We start from the raw sequence: 12,396 nt of genomic DNA on the forward strand, positions 1-12,396 counted from the left end.
AACGATGCCCCGGAAGAATCCATCACATAGCCCCCACAAACCTCCAAACCAAACCAGAGAGAGAGAATAACAAATTAACTGTCCAGCCGAGAAAACAAGGCCGCGACGAGACTGACACACTCACAAATGCGGCCGACTAAGTCCCTGAGGCCAGGGCAGGACCCACTGGGGTACACAGAGCGGGGAAAAACAGGCGGAGAAGAACCAGATGCAGAACGTGCGAGGCAACAAACGAGGATCGCAGAGTGAATAAAAATGAGCCATAGACGCTGCAAAAGAGAGACCAAGCATAGGGAAAATGTACACGGAGCAGAGACGGGTCCAAGAGAGACTAATTCACATTCTGACTAACCAGCAGCTCCAACAACGAAGAAAACAAACAGAAGAACCGCCATAATAAGAAAGCCAGCATCGAATTAAAGATAGTCAAGATTCACATTCAGCTCCCAAAGAACAAAACAGCAACAGAGAAAATGCTAAAAGCCATAACAAATTCAGCCAGCATGAGAAACCTGTCCAGACGAGGACCGCCAGCCTTCACAACAACAGAAAAAACCCCACAACCCCTGAAACAATAACTGGACGACGCAGAACTATACAGCAGAAAAATGAATCAGAAGTGCATCATGAAGTGGACCATGAGTCCAAAAACTAAAATTCCCAGGGTCCTTACGGGCATGACGTCACCGATGACCTAAGTAAACAGGAAGCAAGAACTTAGCCTTAGAAATATGACACGGGAAAAGAACCGCATGCCGCTCACCATAGAAATTCGGCTGACCACGGCAGACGAGAAGACCTGGACTGCTCCTGATCGGGGGCCACGGACATCCCGAACTCCCCCTGCAGATGCACGCGCCCGCGGCGAAACGAATGCGCTGGGTGCCGTCAGCCGCCCGCTGATCGCCGCAAAAGGAGAGTAGACGCGGCGAAACGAAAACCCCACATCCTGCCTCTGGCTCATCTCTGGCTCGTCTCTCCTCTGTACCTGACCGAGTACCTTGCCTCTACTACTGCTCCTACATCTGGCTGTGGATCCTGTCTACGGCTCGACTGGCGCCCCCGGCCGTCCCCCCAACTGCGGCTGGATAAAGATCATTTGCTGGACTTTAAATATGTAGTTGTAGAGTTAGATTTTATAGAATCCTTCTCTATTAGTTCTGGTAAATCGCCTGTCCGTCCTGGATCCCTCCTTCATGTGGACACCCCTGAGGTTTCTTCGTTTTTTCCGGAATCCGTTTTTTTAGGAGTTTTTCCTTTTCGCGAAGGAGGGTCTAAGGGCAGGAATGCCAGTATAGCTTAGTCAGTTTATTCAATTTAGTACTCTCCTATTGAATTCTATTTATTCACGATCCTTTTGATATTATGTTTTAACTTTTTCAATTACCAACACAAGGCCCATGGAGACGACTGTTGTTGTGAATTTGGGCTATACAAATAAAATTGAATTGAATTGAAATGAAACGAGGCCTCGTTTTGTCACCACTTGTCGAGCACATTGACAGTCTGTCAGTGGTTGAACGGTTTGACGAGCGATTTAAACAGAATGGATGCAACAGTTTATTCTGGCAATATAACAGACGGAAAAACGGTTGAAAGTGTGGCTTCATTGTTGTGATGGAAATCGTGGCTCTTCTTAAAGATTCAGCTGTTTTGGATCAGCTCACTAAAAAGAGCCTCTTTCGGCTCCCAAACGCCTCTTTAGGGTTTTTTTTTTGTTGTTGCTTTATTTATTATCAACAATAATATGAACACAAAATGAATAACTAATGTAAAAATGTTTTATTCATATAAGGCTATAATATGTATGTTGTAAAATATGATTTAAAAAAACAGCTGTTTACAATTTAACGTTTAATTACTTACACTTTATAATCTTTCTCGTTCTAAATTTGAAGCGAATCAACAGAAAACACTGAAAGCAAAAACTTATATAAAAATAAAAGTTAAGATGTGCATTCAGTCTAAAGGATGACTTTTAGAAAAAGTCTCAAAGTCTCTTTGAGGAGCTGATTTGGTTGGTCCTGTATTGATTTGCTCTGTTCTGGAGAAGATTCTCTTAGGTGTCTGTTGTGGAGCTGCTTTTATATGAAATTATTTTCCTGCGGATTCTGCAATGTTTTATGATCTTTTATTATCAATACAAAGTCAAATGGTTCCATATTTTGCGATCTTTTCCCCGGACTGTGAGTCATTTCCTTTACGTTTTTGTGTTGCTCTACTTCCGGTCTTTTCCCCATCGTGCTCTCTTCGTCTCCTTCTCATACTCAGTTCATGTCCTACTTGCAAACATCCCCCGCCCCCGTTTCATTTGTGACAGACACATCACTAGGTGAAATGGTCATGGTCAAAGTTACCAATTGTATTTCCAAAGCAAATATAATTGCAAAATATGTGCTACATCAAACCATTATCCAGATAATCGTTTGTGTTGAAGTCGTGATGTTTTGACTGCATGTATGCTCTGATTTATCAATAACAACCAGCAGATGTCACTATTTCTAGCTGAAATGATCCTAACAGAGTGTTGCTCTCAGCCCAGTTGTGTTGAAGTTGGTCAGTGCTTCACGAGGCGTTGATGTGGCCTTTACCGGTACCGGTGGTGTAGGACCTGAAATGCAGGAGACCAGGAACCGCAGCAGAAGCTTTAAACATCCAACAAACAAACATGACAAAACTATGGGAGCAACAAAAAGGCTTCCAGAGCAGAGCAGGGGAACCATTATATTTCTTACTAGTCGTAATATTCTAAAGCTGTACTTTATGAAGTGTTTTTGTGGTACTTTTTCTAAAGTATCTGAGTTTTGATCTTGTATATCAATGCTTCACCTCGAACTCTAGACTTGTATGCTTTCCAGATGTAAACTTCAAATATCCTCTTCACAGCTAAATGATCTTTTTGTATACATTTACGTTTTTTTTATACCCAAAGGACAATTTCATTGTTTTTCTGCCCCTGCAGAAACACAAAGAAAGCTTCAAGAGAGATGATAGCATGAACTTTTTATAAAGTTGAAACACTTTCAAGATCTGAACCTTTTTTAAAAAGCCTTGAAACGAACAGACCAAAGGAACAGAATATTTAAAAAATGACAATTTTATTGGAGCAATGAAATGCCAACAAACGAGGTCAAATAAACCTCAGCCACGCATTTTGTGTTTTGCACAACAATTCTGTCCTATTTTTCATCTTTTTTCACCCAGAGCTCCCTGTCATCGGTTATAGAAACATTTAATGTCTTCACAAAGCTTTATGTAATGCGATAGGAGAAAAGCTGTTTATAGGTCTACACTTTCCTCCATCTTTTCTTTGTTCTGACAGCTTGGACAATTGGCGAATTTTCACATGTGAATTTTCAATTAAATCCATAAATCATAATTAGGGTTTATTTCTTATCTTTGCTATAATAACCCTGTGGCACCTTAACCTGGATTTGACCTGAAAAAGTGCTGAACAACACAGAATAATTTCCCCTCAACTCCGCAGCTCAAAGCTTACATCTAAACTACACTTTTTGACCTCAGATTGTCTCAGATGCTCTTAAGCGTCACCTAAATATTGCCAAACGGGATGTATGAGCTACAGGGGACAAATTGTTCTACTTTCTCATTCTTTCATGGCACATTATATTCTGCATATTGCAGCAAATCCTTCTCAAAGACAGATTTATTTTAACCTCTTGAGACCTGGCATCCACATACGAGGACATCACATTGTGGGTTTTATTACCACTTTAGTTAACTTTGATTACTTAGGACCCTGTGACTAATGAAAAAGGCATATCCAACAAGAGGTTAAGAGATTAACTGGAGGTCAACAATAAACTTTAATCATTCAGTCGCTAGGAACTATCCACCTGCAGCAGGTTTGTACAGAGAGAAGCATTTGTTGGGGCAGAAGCAAAAGGATGCAGCTGACAGTTGTGCAAAGGAGATTGTTGCAATATTTGCAAAATTTCGCGTTGAAAGCTGAACAATTTCTGCACAGTGAACTGTCCAGTTTCTTCATTCAGGAGCGTGTTCTAGCCTGTTGTAATGATAGCTGGACATTGATTAATGAGGAGGATACACACCCAACTCTGTGAAATGCTGAGGCAATAAAAGCTCAAGCCCACCCAAATCCCCCTGTAATCATTGAATGGCGTCTTTTCAGACAGATTTTTTCATTTACAGTAACAAATGAAAGGAAAACTTGTTTTTGAGTTCACATTCACTTTTAAATTATTATGATTTTAACAGACCTGTCCTGAGCCCTGAAGGAAGCTGGGCCGACCACAGACTTTTGCAACACTTACAGATGTTTAGAAACTGTGAGTAAATGAGCCACGAAGTGGTGAAAGGGAGGAAGCTGAAATGTATGTGATGAAATGTTCTCATTCTACAAAACATTACATCGATAACAGTTAAACTTAAAGTCCTACCCTGATCATCTATTGATTTATTCCAAAAGCATTCCTAGTGGTCATTAATTTATGGTTATTCTGTTTTTAGCCTAAATCAACAAACCTGTGTCATTTTCTAGAACACAGTTTCTGCAGAGCGGCCTGGGTTCTGTAACCAGGTCACCTCTTAGTTGTGGCTGGGACTATTGGCGTTGAATAAGCCCGCCTTCTTCCCATCATCCATCTGTTTATGTGTTCTTCCACTTGCTCACAGCTCATCACACCCCCAACTTCACAATAATGGTGCAACACAAATGGCGAGCAATATTGGAGCTAACCAAACATTCCGTTTTGAGACAGTTTTGACGAGAAAAAATAAGACGTACGTGGGTTTAGTCATCTACAAATGGATGCATAAGAATGGAACAGAGCAGGAGGTTGATTGTAACTTATTTTAAGCACAAAAGTAGTCCCCACACCGGGCCACACACATAAACCAACGCCAGACCAAACCTGTTCAGAAATCTGGCACAGAAACAACTGGCCTATGAGATTGTTCAGTAATGACAGAATTGCGTCAGAAAACAGCATGGAAAAGAGGACAGACTTTCATGGGCTCCTGAATAACAGCAATGTGAATTTGTCCACTATGGAGGGCATTTCTGAACCGGAATATTTTCCAACCATTTATACTATAGAATAAGTTCTTCTTGGTATCTACAGAGAACATTTGGGGCTTTTTAATAAAAACCAAATGTGAAAGGGTGGAGCTTTAGGAAACTGTTGTTTTTAGTGGATTTAAAACAATTTTGACCTGCCTTTTTTTCACTCTGGCAGTCAAGAAGATTTGGAATTTTATTTCATTTTTGTAGAGCTACACCAAAGGTTCTGAAGTACAGTACCAACATTTTAGAGCATTACATCCCTTTTGTTTTGTTTTTTAATATTCTCAAAATAAAAGCAGATCTAGCAGCTGAAAAGGCTAATGTTTAGTTAAGCCAGCCTCTGATCATAGTAAATACATGACTGAGCTTTTAGTTGTAACCTTTATTCCTGCTTAAATTACAGCTACAATTTTAAAAATCTCAAAAAAAAAAAAGTAAACAAGGAATCAGATGATGACAATCTCAGGGGATCCATAGTTAGCCAAGCTTCATGCCAATTTCCTTGATCCCTTTTGTCTTTTAAGGCCATGAAAATAAACAAAATATATATAGATTTTAGATTTTTAAAGTATACAACTACATCAATTCATTTTCATTTATTTATAGAACACCTTCCACCACCATTCAAAGAGGCCCAAACTGTTACACATAATATTAAATCAATAAATAATGCAATGATAAAACATAAAAGATTCAAAACAATTCAAAAAGAACTAAAAACATAATCAGTTTTCATCTGTGTCTGTTTGGATCCACAACTGCATGAAAGTTCCGGTAAGAAGTATTGCTCCTTTTTGATGTCTTGTTATGGGTATATCCAGAGTCAGACTGGAAAAATCTGCTGGTCAGGACCAAGTCTGATCCGGATTTAGTCCTGAGCCTTGCGTTTGGTCTGTATTCACACTGCCTTCAACCAGACTTTTCTGTTTTGAACCAAAGCGTGTAAACAAAACCATGTGACTGAAGATCTCTTCAGTAATTGGCCAGGGATTACAGGGGTGGGGCACAGAGAAAGAACAATGGAAATCATGCACTTTGCAATTCTTGTGGGTATAGTTAACGTTTTCCATCTTTATATTTTGAGGGTCTGTTTTGAATGTCTGTATTAACATCAGGTACAACAACTGCTACTTTGGTACGGTGGAGTCATGATGCAAGGCGGTTACTGGCTACAAGATGTGCCATATGTGTGCAAACTCAGAGGATGCTAGCAACTGCAGTGCTGAGGAGACAACAACTACAAAGGTATGCTGATAAGTGTTTATGACACTACTTTTTTTTAAAGCATCTTGTGCTTTGCCAAACTTCTTAACTTTCACCCTGCACTGTTCCGAAGACCGCTGGCATCCCTAACGCTCCATTTTATCCCTGAAGGTAGAAAATTCTTCTGAGTTGTTGTCCTTTTTTTTCTATTTCTGAGGAATGTATTCATCCGACCAAATTTCAATGAGTTGCTGTCTCTTGTCATTCCTCAATGTTTGTCCAGGGCTCACGGTTGCTTCCATCCTACTCTGTTTACATCCCATAATCCCTGGCTACAGTGGCCATTTGGTCCAGTTGTTCCACTCCAAGCACAGATTTTATTCAGACTGAGGAAAACTCAAAGTGAACCAAACCTCAGTCCAGTTAGAATTGAATTGACACCACACCAAAAGATGGGTCTGAAAGCAGTTCCTGGTCCTGGACCAGGGTGCACTTTGGTGCTGAATAATGGTTGCAGAGTATCGGGGGAACTAATTCTGGTTCATTTTAAGCCAACCAAATGTCTTCAGTACACCCTTAATACACCTTTAATACTGTATTGTCAGGGTTTTCTGACTACAATCCTTGTCACAGATGAATACTTTCAATCAGAGAAAAACAGCGATGAACTCCCTGGACATATAGGCCTATTCAGCAGATCTGAAAGAAAATCCTTTACGATTCTGGTCACAATGTTCTTCCTATGAAAGTTAATATTTCCCCAAAAAATCAGAACCAGCGAGTTGTTACAGATATGTACAAGGAAAATCTTTATTTTACTATTTTATTTATGTGAAAAGTCATCAAATATAAAATATATTTAACAGCTTACATTAGGGATTGAAAAATCTTTAAAAAAAATACTGGATTTAACTTCATGTTAAAATTTCTTATAAACTATTTACAAATACAGAATTTTAGCTTGTTCTTCATCAAGAAAAAGATGAGTTAGACAAAGTTTTAACAGTTCAGTCTTCAAAGTTGTTGATATACAAATGCAATTATAAAAGATAAATGTTCATACAAAAGGATCTGAATGACTGAAGGACAGAATGGGCCAGCTGCAGAGCAGTCAGGGGTCCATGCTGACTTCTGTCCACCACAGAAAGAGCAGACATTATGCACAAGAGCACCAGAGGCTGGTGGAAAAAATGTTATCTGGACTAATAATTTAGATTTTCCTTCCCTTCACTCTGATGGTTGTTTGCACATCGATCACCCACAACATTGTGATTCTCAGTGGAAGGAAGAGTGGTGATTTCAGCAAAATCCTGCTGTGATCATGGGATTCTTAACCCTTCTGCTATCTTGTGGGGTCAAAATGACCCCACCCTTACATTGACATCTTATCCCTCCCATGAGAGAGGTGGATAAAGGTGAAAAGGATTTCATGTACTCCACGGACACCAGTGAAGATCACAAATCATTGAAGAAAAAAGGTTCAGGGTCCAGATGACCCAACTCCCAACGTTAAAGTGCCTTGGAAAGCACAAGGGTTAAATCCACATGGATGCTTTTTTGAAAGAAATCCCCTTTTGAATCGTTGGTGCCAACCCTGATCCATGATCTTGTCCTCTTTCCGCATTATAACGCTCAAATCAAACATAGTTATTTTAACGGTAATGAATTCTAGTCAAGACAGATGTTGTCACTGATAACAGGAAGTTTCTCGACTTATAGCCAGCACAGAAAAGCTCTTTAAGAACAGATTCATGAACTTTGGTCTTTGTTGGTCCTTGGGAAACATCTCAAGTCCTTATTCACACTGTTCAACAGTGGCCAGCGTCTTCAGCTCCGGCTCGTTGTCCTCTTTGCCCGCCACACTGCTACTCCTCCCCTTGCTCTTGCTCTTAAAAGGCTTCCCAAGTTTAACCGACACCGAGTGCAGGACAGACATCTCATCTGGAGAGGAGCTGTTGCGACCACGGCTGAAGATGGACGTGCTTCTGCTCTCAGAGTTGGTTGCTTCGAAAAGTTTGCCCATGAAACTAAACCCAGCCAGGCGAATGTGGGAGCTCCCAGCGAAGACGTAAAGGATGGGGTTGATGGCACTGCTGAAGTATGCGAAGGCTATAACATTGGGCCGTGCTGTCTTAGCAGCTTTGATCACTGACTCACTGTTCTGCAGGAGGCCGGCCACCTAAAGGACCAAGAGGAGAAACATTAACCAAGAGCCTTGGTAGAAATAGCATCCTACTACAGAAAAGACAAATGTCCTTAAAAGGCACTGCCTTGTATCGTTTCCAGCCATTTTTAAGCCTTAGCCACATGCCCCCTTTCAGGGAGTTGACCCATACGGGTGCTTTGAGTTTTTCTGCAAAGTCCAGGATAGTACACAGGAGCGAATGATTCTTAAAGGGAGTGCAGGTGTGTCTTGCTGATCCTTTAAGGATATATGACCATCTTCAGACACGTCATGAAAATCAAACATTGCCATGCATGTTCTGAGGTGTAACCTGAAGAATTCGTAAGAATAATGTATGTTTCACGCATTTATGACGTACATGTGATGCTGTTGTATGGTGCCGTTATACCACACAGGTCATTCCTCACTGACTGCATGCAAATGCTGCATGCACGGGGTGTGCTGGTAATATCCATGTGCCTGTGGGATCCCCACGCAAACTACGCTCAGATTGTCTAATAACAATCCCTTTTGGGGCAACGGTGTTGTCTGAGCCTGTCCAGATCTCCTGAACTTTGTGATGTTTGTCTTATTTTTATCAAGACAATAACAATTAAAAAAAGGTCCTCTAATTTTATTCTTCTTTATCTCCCCCCTGGTTAATGCGGGACAAAAGGTCTTCAACCTGGGTCTCAAGGAGACGGAAACACAATGAAGCTGGCTGTCCTTCAAATGCAGCCCCTACAACAGTAATGAAGCTCACCATACTGGGAGAGACTCTAAATGATGTCATGAACTCCGACATGGAGATGCTTTTGTAGAGCTCTGCAAAATGAATAAATCTGATCTCTCAACATCTTCTGTGTCTTCCGTGCATTGTAAATGAGATAAAAACAGACACTGCTCAATGTAGCCATCAGGCTCAAAACATCTGCCAGTAGCTCCTCCCACGTCTGGGGCGTCCAACTTATGAGCACATATCTGGACAGGCGTTGAGCAGCAAATTTGCTGCGTGGCGAAGGAGAGGTGACTGATGCTTATTTGATGTTCAAATCATGTTTTGTGTCAACACAGGTTTACCTTTTTTGTTATCTACCTGCATCAGCTGATTCCAAATTGTGACTGACTAAAAACTCCTGATTCAGGTGTACAGATGCAACCAGGACAAGGTGGAAAACAACCAGGGCTGTTTAGGACAAGGCTTGAAGGCCACCGGTTACCACCATGGTGGAATGCCTAGTTAAAAGTCTTTGAAAGTTTCATTTGGTTCAGCAGACTCACCTCAATGATGTTGATGATGTGATAAGGCAGCCAGAAAACAACAAAAGCTGAGAGGATGAGCAAGATGAGGCGGCTGCCCTTCCCTTTGATCTGGAACATGGCGCTCTTCAGGCGGCATATGACCGACGAGTAACAGCTACTGATGAGCGAAAAGGGCACAATGCAGCCCATGATGGTCTCAAACAGGTACTGGAAAACCTGGTGAGGGACACTCCTCCAGTGATAGGGTATGCAATAGTACAGAATGGTGCCGTTCCCCATCGGTTTCTTCACATTACTGTAAGACAGAGAAAAAAGAGGTGAATGAGTCATCAGAGTCCATTTGCAACCATATCAAACTAGTGTTTTTGATATAATTTCATAAAAAAAAATGTCACATGTCCAAATATAAAAAAAAGGATTTCAATTCATTTTAGCTCAGAATATTGATTTGGACATAAATACATGAATATTTTAAATGTGCAAAATTAAAACAAAATGCCTGATGGAGTTTCACAATCTTTTCAATATTTAAAGTCTAAGGCAAATGATTTTGTATTAATCTCTGAAAAACATCAACTGAAAAAAATGTTTTTTTTTAATATCATTCTTGTTTAATGTAATGCTTTTTCAAAAATAGTTTTAAAAATTACCTTACGTTTTATTTTGAAAATTCTCAATTTCTCGAAAGAAAAATAAATCAATAAGCACCCCCCTTAATTTAAAAGAAATAACAAATGTTCATTAATGTTTCTGAGCGAAAATAAAGAAACTCTTCTAAACAGCTGAAGAATCTATTTTCTTGACCATCTCAGAAATACTGCTTTTTCGTTTTGACCAGTAGATATCAGTATTTTCCTCAATCATTTTTCTTGATAAATAGAAATGGAAAACCATAAAAAGAGACTTTTGATAGACGTTTTATAAAACATGAACAAACAAATGTGTCTTTAATCCTAACCCTACAGACATGGATTTAGGCTCACCTGCGGTAAAAGGGCATCGGCAGTGACAGCAGGAACGCTAACACCCAAACTCCCAGCAGGAGAACCAGGAGCGAGCGCTTGGTCCTCATTCTATGAGACATGAAAGGCCTCGAGACAGCCAGCCAGCGGTCCATGCTCATCAGACAGATCAGGTAAATGGACACGTACATGTTCACACTTGACAGGTAATGCACCAGCTTGCACGCCACGGTGCCAAACTCCCAGCCCCTTCCTCCAGCCAGGTATCTGAGGAAAAGAGGGGCGCTCAGCAGGACGAAGGCGTCTGCCATCGCCAGGTTCAGCACCAACAGACACGTCACCGAGCGCTTCTTCACCCGGCAGAGCACCGACCAAACCACAAACAAGTTCCCAGGAAAGCCCAGCAGAAATGCCAGAGACAGGATGGCGACCCCGACCAGGGCAGAGGTGCTCATGGATCTGGAGGGCGGCTGCAAAGAAACGCTGATGTTTCCGGTGGATGCCATTGATGAGGCCTCTGAGAAATGCAGGTTTAACAACCACCTTCAAATGAGAAAAGGGAAGAGCAAAAACAGAAGTGTTAATGTAGCATTTCAAGAGTTGATTTGAACTAGCCAGATAACGTGATTCTAATCTACACTGTGTTTAAGTAGCCATAGTGTTGAATTTTTAGAGCTAACATAACTCTTTCCGGTGTTAATCATTGACACGATCTGTACAACTTCAACACTATAAAGTGTTAATAAAAGAGTTATCTTTATTCTGCCCATTTTAACTCAGAGCATTAACATCAGAACTTAGAATATAGGTTTGGATTCTCACAGTTGCTGTTGTTGTAATAACTCTGAAAAAGTTATGACAGTGTGACTGCAAATATTTGACTCTGGGGAATTTGTTGTGTTAAACAGCATGAAATGTATCAGGAATTGTGCAACATTTGAGCAGAAGGAACTGGCCTCCTATACACAACAGAACTACATTCAATCACAGAAACACACAAAAAGGACTGACAGTTTTAAAAAGATGAGTCACTATTTTTCTTTCATCCTCTTTCCTAATCCAGGAATTATCCAAAGAAATTTAGCATTGTTTGGCCAAAAATATTAGTTTAGAGCATATGGGTGTTGGCAGCAGTTTCTTTTTTTCTGTTTCCAGCTGTCTAGGTTTGAATTTCTTATCTGGCGTCCGAATGAATTCCCTTTGGAATTTATTCTCAAATTTAAGTCTTTTCTAGCTTTGAATCTCTACCACACAAACACACCCTTAAGCAGCCCTCCAAAGAGAAAAATGAAGGGTTTAATCCCTTGATTTCTCTCCAGAGTCAAGAGAACTCACCTTGATCTAAAGATTTCCCTCTTTCAAACTGTGGCAGTAGAGGTACTCCGAAGGTTTAAGCGTCTTCCTCACAGCCGGACTGAACTCCTCAGTTTGCTTCATCCCTCTCAAAGCTAAAGCTGACAGGAAGCTCAACACATTGGGCAAGACTGGTTCTGTGAGGGGAAACCACAGAAAGTCAGTTTGTGCTCTCCGTGTCAGTGGCCATTGTTCCTCCCACTCATGGAATCTCCCTGACATGCTTTTTGGGTTTAAAATGACCTGTTTTGATGCTTAACCACGGTAAAACTTAAGACTTAAAACTTAAAATGTGTTTTTCTAGCACGAAATGAAACCGGTTTTAAGCACTAAAAGTCTGAATATCTGAACATTTTCCACTTCCATTGATCTGCTACAATTTATGCACTGAACCATTTATGTCC

The 12,396-nt window shown here is 40.6% G+C and overlaps 1 protein-coding gene across 1 annotated transcript; it reads right to left on the bottom strand.

Moving 5' to 3' along the window:
* Window positions 1–7,032: 7,032 nt before the first annotated feature.
* Window positions 7,033–12,150, bottom strand: LOC101156549 (leukotriene B4 receptor 1). The gene is made up of 4 exons (XM_020699707.2): window positions 11,975–12,150; window positions 10,661–11,182; window positions 9,696–9,972; window positions 7,033–8,429 (listed from the first exon to the last, which is right to left on the bottom strand). Exons 2-4 carry the CDS (start codon window positions 11,143–11,145, stop codon window positions 8,046–8,048), a joined length of 1,146 nt encoding a protein of 381 aa, XP_020555366.1. The 5' UTR covers window positions 11,146–11,182; window positions 11,975–12,150; the 3' UTR covers window positions 7,033–8,045.
* Window positions 12,151–12,396: the final 246 nt, after the last annotated feature.

Source organism: Oryzias latipes, chromosome 18, assembly GCF_002234675.1.
Source record: "Oryzias latipes chromosome 18, ASM223467v1".
NCBI classification, from domain to species: Eukaryota; Metazoa; Chordata; class Actinopteri; order Beloniformes; family Adrianichthyidae; genus Oryzias; species Oryzias latipes.

Excerpts from the sequence above, each read along its gene's own strand:
- LOC101156549 (XM_020699707.2), bottom strand. The coding sequence starts at position 11,145 with ATGGCATCCACCGGAAACATCAGCGTTTCTTTGCAGCCGCCCTCCAGA. Across the intron at positions 9,973-10,660 it reads CCGATGCCCTTTTACCGCAG|TAATGTGAAGAAACCGATGG; the intron begins GTGAGCCTAAAT and ends TCTGTCTTACAG. Across the intron at positions 8,430-9,695 it reads ACATCATCAACATCATTGAG|GTGGCCGGCCTCCTGCAGAA; the intron begins GTGAGTCTGCTG and ends TTGGTCCTTTAG.